General features: G+C 38.6%; 2 protein-coding genes across 4 annotated transcripts; one reads left to right on the forward strand and one right to left on the reverse strand.

Annotated features, from left to right (window-relative positions):
- Window positions 1–655: 655 nt before the first annotated feature.
- Window positions 656–18,188, forward strand: mroh1 (maestro heat-like repeat family member 1). 3 transcript variants are annotated; one of them, XM_058053863.2, is made up of 46 exons: window positions 656–810; window positions 1,747–1,810; window positions 1,966–2,111; window positions 2,741–2,872; window positions 2,959–3,121; window positions 3,487–3,585; window positions 3,729–3,880; window positions 4,051–4,191; window positions 4,295–4,387; window positions 5,436–5,514; window positions 5,761–5,874; window positions 6,141–6,214; window positions 6,298–6,420; window positions 6,613–6,720; window positions 6,848–6,992; window positions 7,626–7,666; window positions 7,806–7,947; window positions 8,021–8,073; window positions 8,164–8,271; window positions 8,372–8,491; window positions 8,636–8,758; window positions 8,836–8,982; window positions 9,179–9,214; window positions 9,403–9,429; window positions 10,090–10,212; window positions 10,291–10,370; window positions 10,530–10,671; window positions 10,773–10,868; window positions 11,207–11,311; window positions 11,391–11,526; window positions 12,034–12,146; window positions 12,574–12,726; window positions 12,801–12,857; window positions 13,015–13,112; window positions 13,390–13,555; window positions 13,631–13,800; window positions 13,909–14,046; window positions 14,508–14,622; window positions 14,836–14,982; window positions 15,702–15,768; window positions 15,958–16,079; window positions 16,164–16,313; window positions 16,527–16,661; window positions 17,073–17,175; window positions 17,319–17,384; window positions 17,473–18,188. In XM_058053863.2, exons 2-46 carry the CDS (start codon window positions 1,789–1,791, stop codon window positions 17,547–17,549), a joined length of 4,947 nt encoding a protein of 1,648 aa, XP_057909846.2. In that variant the 5' UTR covers window positions 656–810; window positions 1,747–1,788; the 3' UTR covers window positions 17,550–18,188. The 3 variants fall into 3 exon arrangements, with proteins under 3 accessions (XP_057909846.2, XP_078647052.1, XP_078647053.1); XM_078790926.1 differs by lacking the exon at window positions 9,179–9,214; XM_078790927.1 differs by lacking the exons at window positions 9,179–9,214; window positions 9,403–9,429.
- A 3,086-nt stretch (window positions 18,189–21,274) lies between these two features.
- Window positions 21,275–26,163, reverse strand: LOC131105213 (cholecystokinin-like). Its single transcript, XM_058053099.2, has 4 exons — window positions 25,473–26,163; window positions 24,348–24,427; window positions 22,664–22,841; window positions 21,275–21,649 (listed from the first exon to the last, which is right to left on the reverse strand). The coding sequence occupies exons 2-4, from the start codon at window positions 24,423–24,425 to the stop codon at window positions 21,513–21,515; spliced, it is 393 nt and encodes a 130-aa protein (XP_057909082.2). The 5' UTR covers window positions 24,426–24,427; window positions 25,473–26,163; the 3' UTR covers window positions 21,275–21,512.
- Window positions 26,164–27,247: the final 1,084 nt, after the last annotated feature.

Consider the following 27,247-nt stretch of genomic DNA (forward strand, 5'->3'; position numbering starts at 1 on the left):
CAAATAGCGCTGCATGGCGGACTACTGGTTAGCGCGCAGGCCACAGAGTCAGGAGACCCTAGTTTGATTCCACCCTCAGAGTTTGCATGTTCTCCCTGTGGGGTTTCTCCGAGACTCTGGTTTCCTCCCACATTCCAAAAACATAAGGGGGATCAAATACTTATTTTCCTCAATATGTATGTATAATATATAAACTATATAATCAGAGTGTCTCTAGTATCTAGTACACCTGAGTTACAATATTATTTTATATTATAATGCAGGGGTGTCCAAACTTTTTCCATCTGCATCAACATTTTTTTTTATTTGATTGTGCCTCTTTGTTCTTTTTTAATTTTTCCCCCAATTTTTTGTTTCATTTGATTTCTACATAGCTTTTGTGTATAACTAACAATTATAATAATAATAATGAAAGAAAAAATCTAAATGATTTGTATTATAACTTATTGTCATTATTAAATATCATAATGATAAATGTATTTGCATTTGCAAGCTCCTGGAAATAAATAATGTACAGATTGTAGTATGTAAAGGGAAAATTACAACAAATGCTATAAATACTATGTACGCTAGATGGCGGTATGCACCCTGGCGACAGTCACTCTGATAAATCCGAGGAAGAACAACAATGCGCGTGTCATGCGTGTGACGTCACATTGCTGATTTGTTACTGCTGACCAGAAGCACATGACCAGGCGTGTTTACACCTGCAGTGACAGCAGCCTTAGCCTTAGATAACATTACTGTCGCGGTCCGAGGAGGACAAACTGTGGCCGGAAGTAGAGTGTCATTTGTTCCGTGGTAAACTTGGTAAGTCGGCCTCTGGTTTCCTTTAAAGTTTCTAATATCGCTGCTAATACGTCGCTGGCTTCCGTAGCAGCAGTCAAGCTAGTGCATTAGATGGCAGCTAATTTTATCATTAGTAAGGGTAGCTAATGATGTTGTCTTCTGTGGGAACACAAACGGTTTCTGAAAGTTACTTCAGAGTTTGAAACGTATAATCACGAAAACAAATCGCAAGGTCAGTGATACCTGTCTTATAAATACATATTATTCTAATGCCCTTTCGCTTTCTGTTGCGTTTTGCATTATAGAAGACAAAATGCATTGCCAGCTATAACAAACGCACGGTTGCCAATAGGGGCAAACACTGAAATGATCAAAAAACACACAAACGCCACAGAACAAATACAATATGTCAATCACATAAACGTTGCACAATAAAAAAATGCAGAAGAAAAATTGTGCAAATGACAAAACCACAAGTCAACACCTAATGAGAGAAAAGCTGCAAGTTCACAAAACAAAACAAGTTAGCCAGGCTAGCTTTAAGACATTGTTTCCTAATTGCCTTTGGTTTCATTGGGTTCATTCTAAGGCTAACCTTATCTACTTTGCTGTATAGTATTGTAAATAAGTAGCTTAAACCTTTTTTTTCTTGTGTTTAACATAGAGAAAAATGTACCTATTCAGTCCATCCAGCTATCCATCTTCTATGCTGCTTTTCAGTATTTCCAGTATTTGTCTTTTGCATTTGTTTGTTTTTTAATCTATGTAATTCCCTGTTGAGTTTGTTTCATGGTGCAGTGTATTTTTGATTTTGAATCATATCTGTGTTTGAACATTCGGTAGTTGCTGTGCATTTTCCAGTACCGGGCGCCGTAACAAAGTCCTCATTATACATCATGCTGCAAGGTGTGTTAATAAGTTCATCTCTACCACTTATCTCTATACAACCTCCTGCAGGCCTCAGGGTCTTAAGCCCTGGAAACCAGCCCTCTGTCCACCATGGGCGAGACAGATGTGGAACGTGAGTTTTTCCTCTTAAAAACGACTCGGATTCATCTTCATTAGCTTCACCCATTATACACTTTCAGCAGGCTAACCAATGACACAACACATGCAGCAAATATTGTGGCCAACGTTTGTGATTTTAGACTGAGTCATGTTGTGTTTTTACTCCAGAGGTGACCCTGGCTCTGCTTGATGCTGCCAATGACAAAGACGCTGAGGTCCAAGCTCAGGTTAGGAAGTCAGTGCTGACTCTGGGAAAAGAACAGCCTGACAGAGTGCTTGCAATGTGTCAGGACTACCTGCTGAAACACCCAAAGGTAACACAATACATTCTGTATATAGTGGAAATATATACACTAAATATACTGTCAATTCTAGTAATTCACACAGAAGTGACACACTTTTGATATACCATGAATAAGTTTTTTTTTTATTTTTTTTAATTAAAACGGCTCTCGTTAAGTTCTCTTTGGGAATGCCTAAGATTGTGCTTGACAAGCTTGTGAACATTGCAACGGAATGAGCACATAATGCATGGCTTAGACAAGGTTGTTTTTTTTAATTTTCGTGGTCTCAAGCACAATACTGTCTATGCATTATTTTGATAACTAAGAATTTTGTCACAGTTTTGTCATATAAACAATCATCATTGCCAAGGTTTTTTTCTGTTATTGCATAGTTCTATATAAGATATTGAACCATCAACACGAGTCATTATGTTGTCGGGGAAACATCGTGTCATTCCGTCACAGCCCCCAGTCTTGTGATTATCACTTGATGACACCCTTACTGTAGACAACTATCCAAATATTAGGAAACATTAGTGATGCAGTACATAGCATGTACTTCAATGTTGTTTTAATTGTATTAGTAAAAAGCTTCTTACTGCAGTGCTAATGCTTTTGTAATTAATAAACATTCCTCCACTCTCTTCCTCCTGCTCCAGTTGGTAGTTAGCCACAGAGTTGTGATTCTTCAAACCATTGAGCTGATTGTTGGCAGCAGGATAGAAGCAATCACGTACCCCAGGATCAAGAGCATCATCTCCTTGGCCTCTGATGAGATGACACGATCAAAGGTAATGTCTCATGTTAGACTTCGATTTGTGACACTGAGAAGCTTATCAGATATTGAGTATGTTGTTTGTATTTGTGCTCCTCACAGGAAGTTGTCCCTGACTGGCAGCAGGCAGCCAGTAACATTCTGGTCGCCGTGGGCAACAAACACATCAATGACATAATGGAGGAGATACTTAGTAAATTTCAGCCTGGAGTTTTGCCTCACTTTTTTGTGGTCCAGACATTAGCGAACCTCTCGGATTCAAATGGTACACCATTTCACATTGAACTGCACATTTTCACTGCATATTACTCACCAATGCCAAATTTGTACTTCATCTTTTCATAGGGGATGCATTATTTTGTAATAATAAATCATTAGTAAATACAACCTTGGGATGAACAAGTATGCTTGTTTACTGCTAAATTGATTATTGTAGTTCATATTCATGTATGTATGAACTTTGTTCTGCACATCAGATTGAGTTTTACTTTCATATACTGTACTTGCATCTACACGCCAGTCACTGAGTACGGTAGTTGTCCTTTAACTCGCCTGTTTTTATTGATGTTCCCTTGATCACAAGAGCCACTGTTCTTTTTATTAACACGATGATGACCCTTTCTTCTGCAGTTTATGGCATGGTGCCTTTCCTGAATGCTATTCTTGGTACCATGTTGCCCATGCTGAGCCTAGCCAAACAAGACAACATGAAGTGGGTGTTCTCCTCTGGTACGAACTGACTTTGTTTTCCAATTTGTCACACATCTAAGTAGTATTGATGGTGTCTATGGCGTATTGAAATGTTTTACATGTCGTCATTGAGAAAATTAATGCTCCTTGACTTTTTTTTGTGTTTTGTGTCGCTCCTTCAGCCTTGTGTCATTTCAGTGACAGTATCATGGAGTACCTTGCCAACCTTGACAAGGCTCCAGATCCCACAGTCAGGCCAGACACGTTCTCCAGTGAAATCTATGCTGCCTTTGACATCCTCTTCAATAACTGGCTGCAAAGCAGAGAATCCAGGGTAAGCGATCAGGAGAGTAACCATAATGGATTGGTGTATCTGCTCAGACTGCACTCATGGGCTCTTTGCTCTTTAGGGAAGTTATATAAAAGTTATATGAAAGAGTCGGTGTCACACTTTACATCCCTCCCAACGAGTGACAAATGTATGTCCTGTCTTGTGTCCTGCAGTTGAGGCTAACAGTAGCTGAGGCAGTTGGCTCGATGTGCCATTTGATGGCCAGCGATAAACTGGAGGAACAGATTGCCAAACTCATTCCTGCCATTCTGTCTTTGTATAAGAAAAACAACGAGCACTACATCATTAGCAAGGTGAGTCCAGGCTGCGGCAACATGGTAATGATCGGCGGTAACGTTTCCCAGCATGTTTGTTATAAACTGAGTAATTGTTTGTCTTTTAACAACCTGCGTACAGAGTCTATGCCAAGTTCTTGATGCTTCTGTCAACATGGGCAGCAGGGTGCTAGAGACACAACTGGACAGTCTGCTTTTTGCACTCCATCAACAGGTATGCTCGCATGAATAAATCTACCGTAGATGTTAAAAACGACCTTCTGTAACTAAAAAGTGTGAACTCAAATGTGAAATGCTTGAACTTCCATTGGCAGTCACACTGGTTAAAGTGTCAGAAAGATACATTGTTGTCTAGTGGCATTTAATTGCCTTGTACAGCATTGCCCATTTTGTGCATTTAACAATGCAACCTAATTAGCCTTCACTCTGCCACCTTTCCACTGTTTATTCCACTGTTACCACCACGCAATGCTTTGTTATGTATCTTAATCATAACACAGCTATTTATAAGGGCACTCAAATTTGAGTTTTTCAGTTTAGCAGTCTTTGCTGGGTTCACAAACGCCTTCAAACTGTGCATGTCATGTCCATTGAATTTTAAATCTGGAAGTACTTTTTGTTTTATTACAACAAGGAATTCTCATTCATTTCTGTCCGTTTGACCTTCATCAGGCATATTAAATCCCATCTCTGCCCTACACACATCCGGGGACTTAAGGGGCGACCTGTTTTGATGAGTATCACCTGTCGAAGGGCAATAACATTCAGTTAACAGGTGTACAGAGTTTCACATAATATGAAAAACATTTTTCTATACATAATTTAATTCACACAAACACAACACATGAACACATGTACAAATAGGGGCAACCATGCCAGTGATTTAAAAAAAATAGTTTTGTGAATTTTTTTTTATAAAAATCAGTAAATCCTCAACATCTTTTATAGGAGGGCAGGAGGAAAAAACAAGCAAATCTGTACCAGTGGATACAGTCAAAATAATAGCCATAGAAGATGAACATCGGTAATTCTGCAAATTGAATGAATGATAACTATAATTTGCTAAAATATATTGTTCCATTAATACAGTATATTGTATTTGTTTAGCAAGTGTGCCGTTGAACTAAATGATCTCTGTGTTAGGTTTCTCTTTGCCTGTGTAGCTAAATACTGTACAACGCCACCGATACAGTATCACATCACTGCCATATGTACATGGGAGTGTTTATTCTAGTGCCACCAATGTACTTTTCTCTCTCCAGGTGTCCACCTCTGTTGATTACAGTAACCCTCCTACAGTCAAGAATCACAACGAGGTCCTGCGTTGCTTCAGTTTGTTAGGTAGCGGAACACTTACATGATTATATATGCTCTAATTTCAAGTGGTGCACCGTGACATCCGCTGTAACGGTTGGAGTCACAAGAACAGAAATGAAATCATCCATTAGTGTGTAATCAGACATGATGTCCCTAATCATATTAAATGTGGAGCTTTCACTCCATACCCGTTTTTTTACGGCATGTTGTTGTTGGATTGAAGTTACAAGTTATGTATTTTAATGTCTCTCTTCCTATCTCCCATTCTAGCTAATGCTTTCCCAGACCGACTGGTAATGTTTGTTCTTCAGAAATTAGAGAACAGCAACGAGAGGAGCAGATTGGGCTCCCTGGCTGTCCTACGTCACCTCATCAACTCCAGCAGTGAGTAGATGCTGAGTGCTAACATATCTACAAAAATATTTATATAATAATGTACAGTACTTAGATACAGTTTGACCCAATTAAATGTCTGCAAAATCAAAATGTCTGCTCTTGGCCTAAACTATCAGTTTGAGAGAATCAATAAATAATAATAAGAATAAATAATAAATTCTAAATCATGCATTAACTTATTATTATTAATTTTTTTCCCCACTCATTCTAAGTTTTCCATCAGTCATGTTATAATATGTGCATGTGTATTGCAGCTTCAATGATGGAGACCAAGAAGCTTCTCATTCTAGCTAGCATCAGGCAACCAATGGCTGACCACAGCAACAAGGTAACATGCATTCATCCGTAAACGGAACACCAGGATTGCCGTTTCGACGATGGTTCAACTTCGGCACATGTCTGTGGACCCAGGTTAAGAAGCGCGTGGTCCAGGTGATCATGGCCATGGCCCATCACGGTTATTTAGAGTTAGACGGCGGAGAGTTACTGGTGCGATTCATCGTTCAACACTGTGCCTTACCGGACACGTATCAGGTATGCCGACAACAGTAACATTGCGATTATCACATTTGCACAAACACTAATGCTACTCTTTTGCATTGTTAATTTACATGTATCTTGTACATACTACAGTGCCAATGATGTTTCATCAATCAGTTTACAACTTTTATCGAAAGAAAGAGAGCTACTTGCATGTATTTCCTTATCTTTGTGTGCCTGCCTTAGAGGGGTCAGAAAACTGAAGACCCAGAAGAGGTCACAAATGAGGCCCTGAGGTCAATGTGTGACAACACCCTTCATCTACTGACCACAACTGTAGGACGGCTGGCTGATGTATGTAAAGTATCAATTTCTTTTATGCATCTTCATTCAGAACTATGAAGTTTGATCTTTTGGCTCAGTTGGGTTCCTTTTTATATCACTCAAGGGCAACTTTCAATGACTTTATGTTCATTTTTAGGTGCTGTGGCCAAAGCTGCTCAACTATCTAACACCTCCACAGTACAACAACGCCACCACTCCGCTGTGCAGGAGTCTGATTGTACTTGGAAACAAGAAAAAAGAAAACAAGGAGCCCAGCTTTAACATCGACTTTACACAGGAAGGTAGATTGGGTATTTGTGTTAATATGTTTGTTATATGTCTTGGCATCTGTACATGACATTTATTTTCTCGTTATTTAGGGATGTTCCGTCACATATATTAATATTAGGGACGTTAAGCCACGAGTGCAGCTGATGCCAATACCAATACCAATCACATACATGCAGTGTAAATGTTTGAGTGTCTATACTGGCTATTTTAGGGGCCACCAATGTTTTCTCTTGTGATGGCTACTACTCCAAAATAAAAATGGCCAATTTTGTAATATTTATTTTCATAGCTTATATCAAGCCAAACAAAGCCAATATGCTTGTATTACCAGAACATGAACAACAGGACTGATAGGAGTACTTTATATATACTGTAAGTCGCTCTGGAGTATAACCATGAAAAAACAGAATACACAGTATATCGGTGGTGTCAGAAGATCTTACAAGATTAAGATTTCTCACCATATTAAGCAAATTAATTGATCATACAATACATTGTGTAATATAATATATTGCCATATGCATGTGTGTCTTTTCCTTGTCTGTCATCTATGTCAAATTTGTAGATATAAAATATATTGTCATATATTTTCTGTATTTTTTTTATTGTATTTTTCTTAAAATTACATTTTCTTTCCCTTGCAGTCAATCTGCCATCTCCTCAAACATTGATGATCAAACTGTTGGCAAGTACAACCCCCAAGTGAACACATAAGACGGCATCAGATTTTGAAAAATAAACCCTCAGTATCGTCCTCCAGGTGACATATTGGAGTCACTGTAACTTGACTTGTTTCCGTGGGTGCTTGCCGTGTCTCCTTCCAGATGAATGCAGCATTCCCATTCAAAAGCAGAGCTCATGGAGGTCCATCGCTCTCCCTCCTCCACGTCCTCTCTGTTAATATTCACCGCAGCACAGAAGCTCTCTGGGACAAAGAGATCCCTCCTCTGCTGGCGGTATTGGAGGGTAAGCAGCAAGTGTTTGCTAATGGTAGAAAACCCTGGTGCACACTATTCAATCTTTCTGTTATTGTTTTCAGAGTCAACGGCAGAGAGTCTTGATAAGAAAAGATGGCATAAAAATGTGCTGGAGGTGGGCTTTTTTGGGATATTCTTAATATTAAATATTAATAATATTTGGACTATTAGAGTGACAATTACATTGTGGTGGGATTGTCTCCAGATCCTGTCCAAAACGTTGGTTGCTGTTGACGATGACAAGTGGGTGTGCCAGTTAGCAGCAGAAGCAACTAGATACTTGTCCACCTATAACAGTGATTTGGAGGAGAAGGTAAAGGCTATTTTGCAGACCAGGGCTACTGTAAATTGTCATAACCAAACAGTATGTTTTGTATATATATATATATACACTGCGTTTTTTTCATTTACAGAGTTTCCTGTATCAGTGTATAGGAGTGACCCTGCAGCATTCTGTCAATAAGGAGTTTGTTAAAAAACAGTTGCAGGAAATCCTCCTAACAGCACGACACAATGATGCTGTTGAAAGAGAGGTACTGTCAATCAATATGTGTCATGTGATCTGCTGGGATAGGCCCTAGCTCATGCGTGACACAGAACAGGATACACAATAGAAAATGAATGAATGAATACTAGCGTACTGGATTCCGTTTATATGGAATGCTTTTATTTGTCAGGGCGTGGCTCTGGGCGTCGGGCGGTGCGCTAACAGCCATCTAGACGGAACTCTGGCCAAACTGGAAGAGTTTGGAAAATCAGATGCATTCAAGAAATCGCCAAGCATCTTTAACTTGCTCAAAGTAAAAGGAACATTTACAATAATCACTTCAGTTAAAAACATAATTCAATTTAATTCAATTTGACTCTCTCGTCCCAGGAACGCAACGATGTTGAGACGGAGAAAGTGAAAAGCACATTAATCCTGTGTTATGGTCACGTGGCTGTAAACGCTCCTCCAGAGAAGATCCTGGATCGTATTGATCAAGACATTCTTCGCTGTATCAGTAAACATTTCAACACCAAGGTAATGCAAACACTGTGGTTTTGATAAGTATTTACAGTACATGGAGAGGTTATTTGCAATATTGGTGGATAATAATCATGCAGAGTCTCATTTAGAAAATTAATCACATTAATTACCTTTTTACAACAGTGTATTTGGTCATATATTTTTTCTTTTTTGTCATCTGACATTGAGTGATATCTCGTCTTATCTTGAGGTGACAAATGTCATCAATGGGAAAGGTCCACTTAATGTATTGTGGTTTTTGAATTATTGACATTGTGCAAACATTATGATCATATTGGTTTGTGGCTTCATGATTTATCTACGCTCACCAATTGCCTAACATCTGATTTGTCTAACATAGTCGCAAAATCCTACAAATGTAGCTGACCATGTGTAGAAAATGATTTCATGTATATTTACATCTATTTCACACAGGTGCTTGGAATTAAAGTAGAGACCAAGGTATCGTCACAGGGATACTGGGGCTGTTTCACTTTGTTTCTCTTCCCAGTTAACTGCTACTTTTTGTTTCCTGTTCTGATGCCCACCTTTGCGGTGGAAATCTTAAGTGAAAGTTTGGAAACATTTTCTTGATGGCATAAGGCATCTGCACCTACCAACTTTTTAACTCCTTTACATTCTCAGCTTTTGCAACAAGCTATTGACATTATGAAGGGTGCATTTCCATTTAACAGGATTTAAGTGGTTTTTGTACTACAAGTAACTCTTGCATCATTTATCTGTATTATAAAAAAAGATCAGATTTTGCTGACTGCTCGATGAATGCTGACCTGAGACTATTTTACATTCTCCTTTTGACTCCTAACAGCTCGTTTATGTCTGTCACTTTTTACACCAGAGCCCACGGCTGGGTGACTCTTGAACTCATCTACTATAATAAACTTAAAACTTCTCTCCATCCGCAACTATGGAAGGATCAATTCTTATTTTCAAGATTAATATATTGCTCGAGTGATTCTTGGCTTTGCTTATGCTAATCTGTTTGTATTATATAATATTGGTGGTGGGACCTTTTCTTTCTTTAGGGTGGATTGAAAATAGAATCTTCTGATGTGTCCTGTTTTTGTCCTTACATTGTGTGTGTGTGTGCCCAAATGTCAGGATCTGACAATGAAACTGAGTTTGATCCAGAGTATCGGCCTGGTCGCTAAAGCCATCAGTGAGTGTGTGAGGAAACAAGGCTACGTCTTCACTCGCAAACAGGAGCTCATTTCTGTCATGCTGGTGAGTTGTCAGCACTCATACATATGTATACTATATATTTATACTACATATTTTTTCTTGAATTGTTTTCTTGGACAGGATTTTATTAAAGCCGAACCTGCCGATTCACTTCGGACTCCAGTGCGCCACCTGGTGATGAGCACCTGTGCCAACCTCATGTATCCTCCAATGCTCTACTAAAGCTTCCACCCTTGAAAGAGACTGTTGACATTTCATAGGAACCTTTCAACTTATCCTGGCTAACTGAAAGAGACGCGATGTGTGTTTCTACCCTTTTCATCTCCTACTGGTTTTGCCTTTGACCTTCAGTGACCCAGGCCTCTGGACCCTGCACTGAGTGAGAATGAGAGTTTTGACTTGCTGAAGGTGTGTGTGAACAGTGTATTCTCTTTACCGCTGGAGACACACACGCCAGAAAAAACGAAAGAAGAGGAAATATTGGACCCCAAACAAAGAAAGGTGAACTAGTTAGCTCAGTTGCCTCGAGGTTATCATTTGAATTGAATCATGTACTGTAAAATACATGCGTACATACTGTACACAATAACGCATGTGTGCAGGCCTTGTACAAAGACACCCTGACTGCACTGCATGGGTTACTGAACAGTGTGCTCACCAAGGATCCTACACCTGATAGTCTACAGAGTGTTTTTAAGGTAAGCAGTTGTTTTTTTCTACTTTGTGTCATTGCCAGGAACCAATCATTCCAACTCATTCAATGCCAAGGACATATCCCGTTTATCCCGTTTTTTTGTAAAAATTGCATTTTACACAGGTTACATTTTGTAAAAGATACGTTTGAGTGTTTGAACTCTCCTTTTTTCACAATGTCTCGACTTTGTTAGACTGGCTGCATATGCAATGGTCACTGAAACAGATAAATTAGCTACAATGTCCTATAAATGTTTAATTGCTTTGTTGCCGTTATTGCAGTGTCAACGCTGAGTGTTGCTTTGTGTCATCTGACACCCCATCATCTTTCTGCCCCGTGCAGCACATCGAATGCTGGTTGAGCTCACCACAAGAATACGAGAGAGAGAGAGCTATCACAGCCACCGCCCGCATGCTGACTCACTACCTGGACAACATGACAGTCAAGGTGAAGTCAAGGACACTTGTCTTGTTTTGACTTGACTTGACATCTCATAGAAGCGTTTCTCACTTGTGTTCACGTCTAGAACATGGTGTCCTTCCATAATCTTGGAGCTCTGCTGGGTCGACTGTCTCCACGCTGCTCTGACCCTCACCTTGTTGTACGCACCGGCGCCATTGACTGTATACACACTCTGCTGTGTATCCAGCTACGCTATGAAGGTGACACATTGACTCTTAGTACGCTTATTAATATCATGTCATCTTTGATAATGGTTTTATTTCATTTGAACATCATCAGATTACAATTGAGTGCATCCCATAATCAGTTCCCAGTTCCACATGTCCAAAAGGAGTAGGAAGAAGCAAAGCTTATTAAATCCTACCCCTCCATCTGGTACTTTTACAATCAGTAACGGTTACATTTGTTCACTTCCTGCTTTCCTAATTTAATTTTTTTTTTACTTTATTTTACTAATTTTTATTTTTTATTAATTTTTTTTCTTGTATTTGCTACTTTGCTAATTTGAGTGTTACATTCACTAAATGGACAAAACCATTGGGATTCCTAACTAACAAATGTCAATTTCTTCCACCTAAAATGTCTTGTGTGCAGGGCACAAAAGGGCACAATTATGGGTTTTGTTTATTCATATTCATATGTTATGTATTGTTTAATTCTACCACTTACCTAATAGTGAAGTTTTCTCTTTTGGATGTGAAATACAGGTGTCTCTCTTGGCTATAAAGATGAAGCCGTGGATGGGCTATTACTTCTGAAAGACAGACTAGAAAACCCTGACCATTCAGTTCTCTACAAGACCTGCTCCGAGATCACCTGGGTACATTTTTTAAGGACACATTCAATCAGTCAAGATTTAATTTTTATTAAAACTTGTATCCATTCTATTTAGTTCTATGGTTTCTATCGTCACATACAGTACAGGCCAAAAGTATGAAGCTATGAATGAACACATGTAGAATTATGTACTTAATAAAAAGTGTGAAAAAGTAAAGTCCTAAAAGTAGCCACCCTTTACTTTTTGGATCACACTGCCAACCTTTGGTGTTCTCTCAATGAGCTTAGTTTGCACTTCACAGGCGTGCCTTGTCAGGCTTACTAAGTGGAGTTTCTTGCTTTTATTAATGGAATTGGGACCATCAGTGGTGTTGTGTAGGACCAAACCTTTGGCCTGTACTGTAACTTCATTAAGATGGTATTGAGTGTAACAAACTGTCAGCCACGGCCTATTTCCTTGTGTGCTTCAGGTGATGAGTAAGCGTCTACCTCTGCAGCAGCTGACCACCTTCGTGTTCATGTTGTTTGAGGGCCTGGTCGACAGTCAGTCAAACTGCTGCAGAGCGTCATCTGTCATACTCAACACTCTGCTAAAGAACCGAGGCGGCGGAATACAAGAGATGGTAATGTGACTTTGACAAGATTATTATTACACTCTGTGTTTGTTGCTTTATTTCAATTTGGTCCCAATTTCTAGGTACCAGAGATGCTGGAGGTGCTTCACATGCAACTGCAGAGCATCACTGAGGATCAGGTAAGGCAAGACGGTACCATGGCAATTCTAGATGATATTTGTTGTCATGTTACATGTAGGATATTATCTTCATGTGTAGTATAACAAAGTTACCCGCGATCAATCGCATTCACCATGGTGATGCTTGATGATGTCATACTTTTGTACCTGTGTTTAGGTGAGAGTGGCAGTCGGGCAGACCGTACTAATCCTGGCATCTCAACATCTCCAGACTGTTGTTAATACACTCATTAACCAACCACTTCCATATGACAGGTAGCTGTTTAGCAACACACGCAAAAGTATGAACTAGGGATGTTCCTATCAGGGTTTGAACCCAATAATCCATGAGTGAAATCGGACGATACCTATACCAATACCGATCACATCCAGACCATCGATCGAAACACCCCTAGTATGAACATATTCAGCTAGTACATTTGATAAATTTCCCCTCAGATAGGTATTCCAATGTGTACTTTCTCCTTTAGGCAGATATTTGACTAGTGCACCTTTAAAGTTATATCCTTAGTCCTGTTTTTTTATTTTTTAGTTGGACCAGTGAGATGTGGATGGCTTTGGGAGCAGACCCCGTAGTAGCCAATCAGATCATTGAAATGGTAATGGAGAAACTTTCCGTCATGGCGCCCTATGTGGACAAGAAAGATTCAATGATCAGAAGCGGAACAACCAAGATGGCGACACCTAAGCCATTTGCTGTAAGTGATAAACGCAAACAAGCTCCACCACATGGTTATCTTTATACCCTATATGTTTGTGTTCTTTGTTTCTAGATGACGTGTGGTCTCAAAGAACTCTTATTAAATGGACAGAGCCAAGAGCCAGCCCTAAGTCAGTTCCCTCAGCTCTTTTCCTGCCTCACTGTCAGAATGGGAGCTAGCGTCGGAGTGTCGGCACCGAAGGATAACAACACAAAACACGCCGCCTCCGTCCACGTTGCAGGGTTGGCATGTTTGTTGTCCTGTTTGTGCCACCCATTTTTTAATCATTTGTATGCCTTCCCTTGGTGAGTGATACTCTCCTGTGTGTGTGTGTGTGTGTGTGTGTCTAGAGTTGCAGCTGATGCACTGAGAATCTTGCTAGCGAGAGCTCAGTTAGATGAGGTGATGAGAAGACTGGATGAGGCTAATGCTTGGGACGCAATGAAGGAACAGAATACACACATAACTGGAGTTACGCTACTAGCAAGGTAAATATTTACATTCAATCTCAACCACATGAATGCGGTTCAGTAAATTCCACATTTTATGATGGGAAGTTTGAGCCCCGGAATGGATGAATGCGTTTTTAAAAAATACTAAAATGGTCTGAAGTCTGAAAGTGACAGGTTGGGTTCTATTTAGGATGTCGAGATTTATATATCCACACATAAGAACTTGTCGCTGAGTGAGTCAGCACTTTTTCTCCTGCCACTCACACACACTATTGGGAATCTGGAAAGATTGAAGGTAGAACAGATTATGTTTGACTCCTGATGACTCCTTCTACTATAATTACTACAGCTAATATTAGTAAGAGTAATGATAATGTTATGTACACTGACATAATATGAAATATAAACCCTTGCAGTGTGTTTGTCCAACCCGTCATCAATGGTGGTTGTTAAGAATGACTTCCTTTCTGCTCCTTTTGTTCCCCTCCTGTCATTAGGGCGATGGCCAAACACGCCGGCCCCAGGTTGCCGGCCATTGTTGAGTGTCTGTGCCCATCCTTGAACAACATCTACGAGTGTCAGCGAATCACCGTGACAGCTTTTTTCTCCGAGGTGACAACCAGTGTTGCATCACTTATTCACATTTGTTTTACTTCAAGATGATTTGTATTCAAGTCCTCTCTTTTGTGTTCTCGCCAATATTTTGCTGTACATGACCTTTTCAAACATTTCTCTAAGAATTTAGAAAGCCTATTTAAAAAAAAAACAAAACAGGTTTGATCGCAAGGTGGAGAAAATGATGCCTGGCTTTTTCTCTCTGGTTAGCTCCTGAACCATCATGTGGCGACAGAGTTGATGTTGATTGACGTGTTAATGAACAACATGATGGAGAGGATATCAGACCCTTGTGCCACTGTCCGCATGCTGGCTGTGCGGGGGCTTGGCAATATAGCCGTCGGCTCACCTGAAAAGGTACACACACACTAAAGCACTCAAACACTGCTATGTACAGATGTCCATTGTTACATTAAGTCGACCATCGCTTCCCCACTAGGAAGTCTGTCTTCGGGCGCGAGGCAGGGTACACTTTGGACTGCTGGCCAGCCAATCACAGAGCACATGTAGACAAACAACCATTCACACTCACATTCATTCCTATGGACAATTTGGAGTCGCCAATTAACCTAGCATGTTTTTGGAATGTGGGAGGAATACCGGAGTACCCGGAGAAAACCCACGCATGCACGTTGAGAACATGCAAACTCCACACAGAGATGGCCGAGGGTGGAATTGAACCCTGGTCTCCTAGCTGTGAGGTCTGCGCGCTAAACACTCGCCCGCTGTGCTGCCCCACAGCCTTTTATTAGTTTAGTATAATTATTAGTCCAGTATAAGCCATTAAAACCAACATCTAACTTGTGAGTGTAGTATTCCACATTGGCCACTAGGTGTCAGTACTTGTTCAGTGAGACAAGCACCAGCCCGGTTATTTCTTAATTATCTCACAACATTTTAGAAGATTGTAAACAGGCTCTCTACGCCATAACTATGAAAATATTCCATTTGTAAAGAAGGAACCCTACTTTGCAGAAATTCACTTATCAAGCTCGGGTCTGGAACAAGTTAACAGCAATAAATGAGGGATTACTCCATGCAGCAAACACCCTTTATCTCTCGTCTTTTCTCTTCAGGTGAACAAATACGCCAAAGAGCTGCTGGCTGCCATGAGTTCAGGCATGGAGGAGAAAGACGATCCAGGTAAGTTGACGTCTCTAAACTGGGTTCTCCAAATATGGAGTTAATGTTCCATTTGTTGAATGGGAATGGAATCTTCTGGCGGAAGTGACAGAAAAAAGTGGTTTTAGAGATATGCATGAAATTGACTTTGCCGCCTGACCAAAAACCAGAAGATGCTGGTGTGAAAGTCCACTTAATTTGTCTCTGCAGGAAAGCTGATTACTCTTGAGGCCATGTCAGGTCTTTCTAAAGTTCTCGTCTACCTAGACAAGAAGAATATCCACCTACTAGTGGTTTATATCTTCATGAAGATCAAGCCATTTTTGGAGAGTGTAAGTTCTTTTGGGTTGTTTTCCTCTTCATCTCGGTTGTTCTGAGGAGGAGTCGAACTAACATGGCTAACTCGACACATCCAGGAGAATGATGAGATCCGCTGTGCTTCCATTCATCTCATGGGGCACCTGTCCAAGTTTGGTTCTGGAGAGCCAGTCTTCAAAGACCAGATTCACAATGTTCTTGTCAGCCTGCTTTTACACCTGGTGGACCCAAACCCACATGTGGTCAAGGTGAGGAATGTACAACCCGTGTTTTTGGTTGCTAGCTAACACATGGAGTAGAATGGAGTCGAATGGAGTCGAATGGAGTCGAATGGAGTCGAATGGAGTCGAATGGAGTCGAATGGAGTCGAATGGAGTCGAATGGAGTCGAATGGAGTCGAATGGAGTCGAATGGACCATTTTCTAGTCTTAAGTGTATCTTTTCTTTGTCTTTGTGTCCAGGCGTGTAAATATGCGATGCGTGTGTGCGCTCCAATGGTGGGTTCCGAGCAGATCACAGCCATGTTTCAGAATCATCTCTACGAGGACAAGAGCTTACACTACGGGGAGTTCATCAATGATCTCACCAAGTACCTGGTGAGACACGCATAAGACAAGCATGACAGATTGTGTACATGGAGGCTAGGTCTAGATCTAGATCTAGATCCCAATAGTTTGAAAGCCCTGGACCTTTAGACAGGCATAATAATTGATTCATCTTCTAATTGATTGTTCGGAATTCTAATCAATTGTGTGGATTTGATTGTTGAAGCAGTTTAGGAAAATGGAGTGCATAGATGGATTGTTGATGGGAAGCTGAACTCCATCTATGCAGACTTCTTCTGTATGGAGCAGCATTATCCTGCTCAATATGATACGTGCTTGGAAATAGGAGTCAACAACATTCTGACACAAATTCTCAATTTTTTTTAAATCGAGTAAGGGAAGTTGTAGCTAAATGTCCATCCCTGGTGCAGTTATGAATCTAGCATGTGGCTTTTTTTCCAGATCCAGGACTTCCCAGGCATGCTAAACTTCTACCACATCTCAGTCCTCCAGTTCTTCAAAAGCAACTGGTCTGAAGTCCGAGCAGGTGCCGCCATGTTCATAGGTATGGAATCAAACGGGTGGTGTAACAGTTGTCAAAACATGCTGCCCAACCAAGTCGCTAACCATCACGTCACTAAAATCCTTCAATGAGGCAACAGCTTCTCATATTATTGTTACATTACTCCTAATGAGTTTGCTCATCAGGGTTTCTGCTGGGGAACCTTCCAGAGGAGCATTTCTCCCATCTCAATATGGGCACCATTACTAAAGGTGCTGCATTCTTCCATGTTTTTCTCCTTCTGGCTGTGGAATATGTGGCTTATAACGGCTATGATGTTTATGTTGCCTTCATCCTCAGGTCTTGTGATGCTGCTTCAGGATCCCGACCCCGTGGTGAGAGTCAAGGCTGCAGAGGCCATGGGACACTTCCACTGACACAAAGCTCTCCTTTACTGGCAAGTCTTTGCACGTTATTATGTACACATTCACACGGAGTCCGTGTTCGTTCGGGATAGTCGTACAACCACAACAACGTTCGTGCCGTGACAACGACATTCCATTGGAAGGAACTCTTGCAATTCCACAAACGCATCAACACTGAAACATACTAGCACTTAAACATGTGTAGCTTTATAGATCTTCGTTTGTCACCTGACTAATAGTGCTTGGAACATTTTAGTAACCAAAGACTGCAGCAGAGGCATACCAGGTATGTACTCGTCACACACATGCAATTTGTTTTTTTAATGATATTATTGTTTATAGGGAAAAAATTATTGTTTCTTCCAATAATATGTGAATAACACATTTGTGAGTAGATATATAAAATGACTGTTCTACATGTGTGAGCTCGATTGCTTGTCAAAGTCTGGAATTCATGAAAAAAGATATCATACCATATCAAGCCAAACGTTTTACTTTGCTTTTGGCTTTAGTTGCTGGGTTTGATCCTGTTCTTTATTTTTGTCATATGACCCACCCAGCCAATCGTCATCTATGGACCGCCAACGTATAAAATGTCAGTTGGCTGATTGGGACCAAAGGGCGGGGGGGGTGTTTGAGCCATATCGGTGCCAAGCAACAACTCATAACTGCCAGCATTACATACAGTCTCATTATTTTTTGATTTACACACAATTTTAATTGAAATTATAATTACTGTGTAATAAATAAATCCTGTTAGCATAGCAGCCAATGGACGTGTTCGAATAGTGCAATAAGACCTCACAATTCATAGAAAAATTCATAAATGGATTCTCACGCATGGTACTTTTCGTGTTAATTTGTATATTACAGCACATACTGTACATTTTTAATGACAATGTCACAATTGGAATGTGTTTTGTGTGTTTTTTTTTTACATGTCACTGTTTGTGTTTACATGTGCTTGTATGCCAGCCTTATGATTTGTCCTTGACCCGCCCTTGACTGCTTTCATTTTGCATTCTTGTCCGAAAACTACAACCAGCCAGGTCGTGGGTCACCTTTTTATCTTTAAGCAGTTGCTTCATTAGTGAATAACAACATTTGTTTCTTTTCCAGCATCTGTGTTTATTTATTAAGATGTTAAACGGGGACTCAAAGCTTGTGGCACTTTCAAACAAACATTGTTCAAATGCTGTTTGTTGGTTGTCTCAGTGTTTGGACTTGCTTATTACATTACATGTTTACAATATTATGCCACTGTAGCACATTAAATATGTTTTGGGTGTTTGCTATTGTACCTTTCCCCTGTGTGTCACATGATTAACTTGCCATTACAAAATGGCTGAATGTGTATAAGAATGAATGTTTGCATGTGCGTCAAATAAAGACTAATAAAGACATACATTAAGACATTTAATTGTGTTGATTCTTAATCGTGTATTTTGTTGGTGATCTGTTGAAAGTAATCGTGACAAATAAAGTACCGCACGTTTATCTGCCTTGTCAACTTTAAGGGTGTAATTTTATCTGCGGCCACGTGGTTGTGGTAAAGAGCCACTTGACGCCATACACGAAGGAGAAACTACACATTCACTAACTACGACTGAGTATTAGGCTCACATTTTAAAAAACTGGGATTTCGAGAATAAAGTTATAGTATACGTGCCAGAAGAAGTAAACTTTCATCTTGCTTCAGGCTAGCTTTTATTTATATAACGGACCAGTTGAGCACAAACAGGTTAGCGTGATTTAGCATCCTTTCACTTCCGCCTTTGTAACCCCGCCCCCTCCAGATGCCCAAAGCCAATCACACGAGTCCCCCTTCTTTCATAGCTGTCTCAGTTATGTCTGTCACATAAAGTCACGCGTTTCTTCTCGTAAATTTAGAACTTTGTTCTCGTAATGTGCCCACTTTTCTTGTAAATTAATGAATTAATTTTCGTAAATGTACGATGTTATTCTGGAAATTCCAGATTATTTTAATACATCGTAGTAACAGGCATTGCCTGAGACAGCTATGAGAAGGGAAGCTACTGTGACCTTTGACCTTGGTCACTTTGGTCTCGAAATCTGAGATTGTTCAGAATATCCTTTTATTTAGATAATAATTTTGACAGTGAGTGGATTATTCATTTATCTGTAACTAGCAATTGCATGTTGCCTATTTAAGAGAACTACTAAGATAAAAATACGATGTTATTATTTATAATGCTATGATTTCTGTTAATGGTAAGATACGAGATATAATTACATCCTAATTTGAGGTTTGTAATTAAAAAACAATAGAAAATGAATGAATATATATATATATATATATATATATATACATATAAAAAAATATCCTAATACATCATCCTACATGATCCTAATTTATCCCAAATATTCCTAAATATCACATAAAATCCTAAACATATTTATCTGAATCCCAATCTTATGTATACAATATAGTTTTTTTTAGATTGATATGCCATGTTTACATCCGATGGATACTTGCAGGTGAAACTATGGCAGCTGAGTTCTATATTTGTATAAATGATACAAATTTGAATGTTAAACATAAATGGATAAAAATGACAGCTTTATCCTTTATTTATTTGTTGCAAACAAACAAAATGTAGCTGTGGCAGGTTTTTATCCAAAAACAACAATATGCTTTATGAAATAAAACTTAACATGCTGAATGAAACACCCCCCCCACCCCCCGCCAGCATCCCCTCCCATTTTCAGTGGCAGTTAAATAAAACGGGATGTCACTGTACATACGTAATATCTGCGCATTATGGGAGGGGGCGTGCAGGGTATTAAATATCATTTTTTGGTGTTTAAAAGTGCTTATAATCGCAGCATGAGGATTCACAGCAGTACTGTATATATGTATTCATGGGATGACTTTTCCACACATAAACATACACCCTTTTACATACCCCAGAATGATTCATACTTTGTGCTTCAGAGTGGCCCCCAACATACTTCCATGTACGCAGTATCAATATTTGTATTTGTTATTATATATATACTAGAGGATTACATGCCAGTAGATTGCCATTTCATTTTCATGCTTCATTAAAAAAAATGAAAATACGTACTAAAAGCGTAGCCCAATGTAGCTGTGGCGGTGATCTCATGTAAACATTAATTATGACAACAACTGACGGACAAGTTGGTGATGGTATCATCCAAAAGTAGAACGGCAGAGTCAGCTGACCTTGCCTCCCAGTCCGTACATTGCATTTTTCCTTTGTGTTTATAGTTTGTGTATGTATTCCCTTCCATAATGATATCATTGGAAAACCGGAAAGGAAAATGGAATAAGGACAGTGCAAATTCCCTCATCAAAATGGTGAATGATATGCATACATTTTATTAACCCTTAGATGCATAAGTGGGTCAAAAATGACCCGGTGAGGTTGTTTTCTTGAAATATCTTCGTAATGAAATTTTTTTTATAATTTCCTCAAAAACATGTTTTTGATATCATGTCGTTCACATTTTTAACTTATCTTTTATACATTTTAAGAAATTGTTGTTTTTGTGTTACTACCCCAACCTTCCATAAGTGGGTCAAAAATGACCCGCATGCGATTTCTATGGAATCCAATAGGAACCTTTGATTCTTATCAACTCCTAAATATAATACTAAATATCATACAAGTGATTATTCCTAACCAAAATGGCAAAATTGGCATAAAAATGCATTGATTCTAGTATGGGTGATTTTTGACCCACTTATGGAAGAATGTAGGGTCCAGTCACTCGTGCATCGAAGGGTTAACACAAGTCCGAGTGTCACTTTCTTATTTCTTATTAAAATCCCTTTACCTGAAGATTTGTCCCGGGTTTGAATCATTTTGGGGCAAAGTGCATATACTCGACTACGCTGGAGTGTGTTGTGGGAAGTGCAGGGTGGGCGGGGCTTATTTTTGGCAATGCTGAGTGTTGTAGCTCTGCACTCGAAGATGGCAAGTCATGCTTTTAAGAGTATTGGTACTCCTCTGCGCTGCGTCTTCCAAAGTCCAACCATCCCTCGTAATCTCTGTCGCTTATCCTGTGCTGGGGGGCGGGACCGACGGCTCTGCTGGTGATGGACGATCTGCTTTGGTAGGGCATGCCTGCAGAAGGTCGAGACACATCATAGGTCCACACTTCAGGCTCTGGTATCTTCTGGAGGGTAGCCTTTCAAACGTATTGGTTGGACCGGGTCCTGGGACTTATACCCCGCAGCGACTTTGTTATGTTTTTTTTTTACACTGACAGCCACAAGAGGGCGCTGTAGGCTTGTGTTCTACTCCTATCACTCATGTACCACTTAAAGTTTACAATGTAAACATCGTCAACTAGGAAATACAGAACACAAATACCCCCCCACTCATCCTCCAAAAGAAAATTATTGCAAAAAATTGCAAGCTTCAAGTATACTAATTGTGTTATGTTATTTAGGCCTTCGCCTTTTCAGTATAAAAAAAAGCTAAACAAACTAAATATACTGTATTTAAAAGATGCATTCAAATACATCACAATATAGTACTCTACACTGGTCACTAGGTGTCAGTAATGTTACTGTAATTTTCCAAGTGACACACAAGCACCAGACTTTATTTAATTATCTTACAAAAAGGCACAATAATCCCAAATAAAAACACGGACCGCTGTTCCGGTCGTAATCATAAATAAATCATAAACAATTACTGTTATTAGTCTGCTATGTTAGCTAACACAAGTGTTAAGGTGACTATAGGGGTGTTAGTTCATGTCTAGAGGGCTCTTTCTATGCTAGGTTGTTGATGTCTAAAATCTTTGTATCGGTAAAACCGGCCCTGTATTAATATTTAATCCTACTGTATTATCAGATCAATACCAAAATATGTAGCATCACATCGCCCTCCAGTTAGCTACGCAAGCCGTGTCTCACTGAGCGACCCCTTAATAGAAATACGTCGTGACAAGAAAAGCCAAGGTCAGGCGGTAAAACGGAGGATGGAAGGAAGCGAGAGGCAGGCGGTAAATGCCAGGTGGCGGGACGGCGGCACAGCATGAGTACGGAATGTAGAAGAACAACAAAAGCTAGCGGCAACAACGTCCTACAGACATAATCGGCCATGTTCATCAAGCCTGTGATCCCTCACCTTTCCTGGAGATGAGTCTGGCCAGGAGCAGTTTCAGGGTGTTTAGAGCCTCCATGTCCTCCTGGGCTTGGTTGGAGTCGCCGAGCTGCCTGGAAGGAGGATCGGCGGAGCGGGCCTGGCGTGTGCGGTTACTCGTGTGGTCGTCTGACACCACGACCGTACCATCAGATCTGTGGGGCTGCACATGATAAAACAAACGAGGACGGCTCGTTATTTTCCAGGTTGTGGTGTTTTGTTTATGTACACATTCGAGTATTTTTATACTCTTATGAACTACAATTCATGGGGGACGGATTCCATGGACAGATGGGGCTCAGAAGTGAGACATCTCAAGTGGTACTACTGTCACTTGCATGTGTGTGTGTGTGTGTGTGTGTGTGTGTGTGGACCAACACTCAACAAGCATCCATTTCGATGGGGACATTTCCCCTTGCTAACATTTGAGTGAGTCACATTTTGAATATTTTTGTAGTTAAAGCAGAGAAAACCTGTTTCTGACCTTCTAAATACTTAATAATAATAATAATAATAACATTAAAATTAATAATTAGACATTATTAGAGTCCTTTAGGCATGAAATAGCACCCCTATAGTTACATTTACATATGTATTACCCGATATAGTCGACATAAAAAAAGTAACTAAGTTATTTTTGTAGTTTGTAAAGCAGAGAAAACTTGTTTCTGACCTTCTAAATACTTATAATAATAATAATAACAATAATGATAATAATAATAACATTATTGAAATTAAAAAATTAAAATTAATAATTAGACATTGTTAGAGTTCTTTAGACATGAAATAGCACCCCTATAGTTACATTTACATATGTATTACCCAATATAGTCGACATAAAAAGAGTAACTAAGCTATTTTTGTAGTTAAAGCAGAGAAAACCTGTTTCTGACCTTCTAAATACTTAATAATAATAATAATAACAATAATGATAATAATAATAATAATAATAATAACATTAAAATTAATAATTAGACATTATTAGAGTCCTTTAGGCATGAAATAGCACCCCTAAAGTACATTTACATATGTATTACCCAATATAGTCGACATAAAAAAAAGTAACTAAGTTATTTTTGTAGTTTGTAAAGCAGAGAAAACTTGTTTCTGACCTTCTAAATACTTATAATAATAATAATAATAATAACAATAATGATAATAATAAGATTATTGAAATTAAAAAAATAACATTAATAATTAGACATTGTTAGAGTCCTTTAGACATGAAATAGCACCCCTATAGTTACATTTACATATGTATTACCCAATATAGTCGACATAAAAAAAAGTAACTAAGTTATTTTTGTAGTTTGTAAAGCAGAGAAAACTTGTTTCTGACCTTCTAAATACTTATAATAATAATAATAACAATAATGATAATAATAACATTATTAGCAAAAAATAAAGCAAAAAAAAAAAACAGTCATGCAGAACCTTATTTGATGTAATAATACATGCAAAATCCTCCAAGAGGTATTATCTTAGGAGTGAGGAATCGTGTTGGTTGTGCATTAAAACCTGCCTTTCCTTTCTTATGCAGACCATACAAACATACGCTTGTTTAAATGAGGACTTTTTCCCATGTGGACATAATGTGCCATCCATAATAAGCCATGGTGTGTGTGTGTGTGTGTGTGTGTGTGTGTGTGTGTGTGTTCACCATACTTACAATGGACTGTGAGGGCAGACTCAGCGAGACCCTGGACACAGCAGCCAGGAAAACCACCACGTAGATAATGACATTCATGCCTGCAGGCAAGAAATGGAGAAAAAAAAACAAAACCTACCAAGTTAAAATAAAGTCCAAAAATATATTTTTACTGTATGTGCAACTTCTCAAAAATATTGTTTTGTCATCATTTCACATACACACACACACACACACACACACACACACACACACACACACACACACACACACACACACATCACATGTACATCATGGTTGCAATAAATCCAAACTGCAGCATCAGCAGAGGAAACACAACCAACAGTCTTTCATCGAAGAGTATTTACATTAATAACATATTCATCCATTCCCAAAAACATTGATTTTCTTCCAAAAGAACATTATTGACGATATTGTTACACTACTAACAATTATTCAACAATTATTGGATCAACATGAACCAAAAACACAAAGATAACTGCCAAAAAGTTGTTGATTAATTGCATCATCAATTAATCATTAATCTGTGATTAAATTAGACACACTTTTTTTGCATTAAATCAAATTATTAAAAAAAACATAATTAATAACCCAATATAATACAAACAGTGTGTGTTATTTTACATCCATATGCCACTCGTCATCACTGGGGGGTATGCTGGAGCCTACCCCAGACCAACAACCACTCATATTCATACCTATGGACTCCAAACTCAGATTTTCCTAATCTTCTGACTTATTATTATTTGTTTATTAAAGCAAAAAAATTACATTTTTAATGTAATTTTTGCCATTCATTAATGACCTAAAAGGATGCTAATAATGAAAAAGTTTTGTATTATGCATTCTATGCTATTCTATGATGTAAACTCTAATAACATTAATTCACGACATGGGTTTAATATCCTCATAATTCATCATCCTAAATGATTCAATACAACATAAGCTTTAATGTACATGTTATTTTTAACTCTACTGATGGATAATATTCATACATATATGCACCCCTTGCTCAAAGGCATGCATTGTAACTCACTGAACAACTAACAAACTAGCCGGTCAGATGAATATGTGTAATATAATAATAATATGAATATAATAATAATAATAAGAGTAACAGCTTACCTGCAGCTGTCAGTGTTGGCGTGTAGAAGGATGCTGAGCTTTGCTTCACTGGTCGGACTGCGAGTGCAGGAGGGAGTGGATGCAAGCTTTTATATTGACACACAGCAGGAGGGGGTGGAGTCTAAGAAGGTAGGAGGGGCTTAGTGCTGGCGCAGAAACCCAAGCCACTGACGCACATGAACATGAACGCGTCCAAATGCTGTGACATGCATCTGGAGATACGTATAGTCCAACTAGATGGACGTTGGAACGAACGTGAACGATATCTCATGTCCTGGAATTGGACACGAGCTACTTGCACTTTCAATTTCACTGAGGGCAAAACCCCGAGGAGTTGGGGACATATGTCAGGTCGTGCTGAACCACGAGGGGAGGGCCAATGTTTTCCAAGTTGGCCTCCTGACCTTTCTTGGTCACTGATGGAGGTTCAGACAAGATGGACCCCGAGAGAATCCTGGTGTCATTTTCACTCTTTGGGAAGAAGACTCTAGTGTTACCATGACGCTCTGCACTCGGTGAAATTGCTTCTGGTGATGTAACCTTTGACCCCAGCCACCTCAGCCATCTTGGATTACATGTCATTCCAAATTAGGCCAGTGTTTCCATACAATCCGTTTCCGTTGTGACTAATCCATAACGCTCCAATAGTAATAAAACCAACACAATGACATTGATAAATTCTTACTTAATCAGCGTCCTTTAATTGGTACCATAATTCCTTCAATTGTCAACATAAATTGAAATAGATGAAATGAAACACGTTATAAATATTAGCCAATATGGAAGACGAAATCAAAGAAAATAAGCCATTTAAGTCATAAATAAGGCTGCTCGTGTGTGTCGCTATAAGAGTGGAGGACAGGAAGTCGGGTTAAGAGTCGTTAGCTGGAGGGGATTACAGCTGCAACAGTAGATGTTCTTATTATTATATTTATTATTATCATTATGATATTTATTATTATATTTATTATTGTTATTATTATATTTATTATTGTTATTATTATTATTATTATTATTGTTATTATTATTGTTATTATTATTGTTATTATTATTATTATTATTATTATTGTTATTATTATTGTTATTATTATTATTATTATTATTATTATTATTATTGTTATTATTATTGTTATTATTATTGTTATTATTATTATTATTATTATTGTTATTATTATTATTATTATTATTATTATTATTATTATTATTATTATTATTATTATTGTTGTTATTATTGTTATTATTATTATTATTATTATTATTATTATTATTATTATTATTATTATTGTTATTATTATTGTTATTATTATTATTATTATTATTATTATTATTATTGTTATTATTATTATTGTTATTATTATTGTTATTATTATTGTTATTATTATTATTATTATTATTGTTATTATTATTGTTATTATTATTATTATTATTATTATTATTATTATTATTATTATTATTATTATTATTATTATTATTATTATTATCCAGGCGACTCCAACTTGTCTATAGGTATGAATGTGAGTGTGAATGGTTGTTTGTCTATATGTGCCCTGTGATTGGCTGGCCACCAGTCCAGGGTGTACCCCGCCTTTCGCCCGAAGACAGCTGGGATAGGCTCCAGCACCCCCTAACCCTCGTGAGGATAAGAGGTAGACTACACTAGAGCCTATCCCAGCTGCAACTAAATCAAATCTTGTCTGTTTAGCTGAACATGAAAGTAACATTACTGACACCTAGTGGCCAGTGTAGAATACTACATAGCAACACGTGTTTGAATG

This window comes from Doryrhamphus excisus, linkage group LG5, assembly GCF_037039965.1.
Source record: "Doryrhamphus excisus strain RoL-2023G ecotype Guam linkage group LG5, RoL_Dexc_Guam_v1.1, whole genome shotgun sequence".
Taxonomy (NCBI): Eukaryota; Metazoa; Chordata; class Actinopteri; order Syngnathiformes; family Syngnathidae; genus Doryrhamphus; species Doryrhamphus excisus.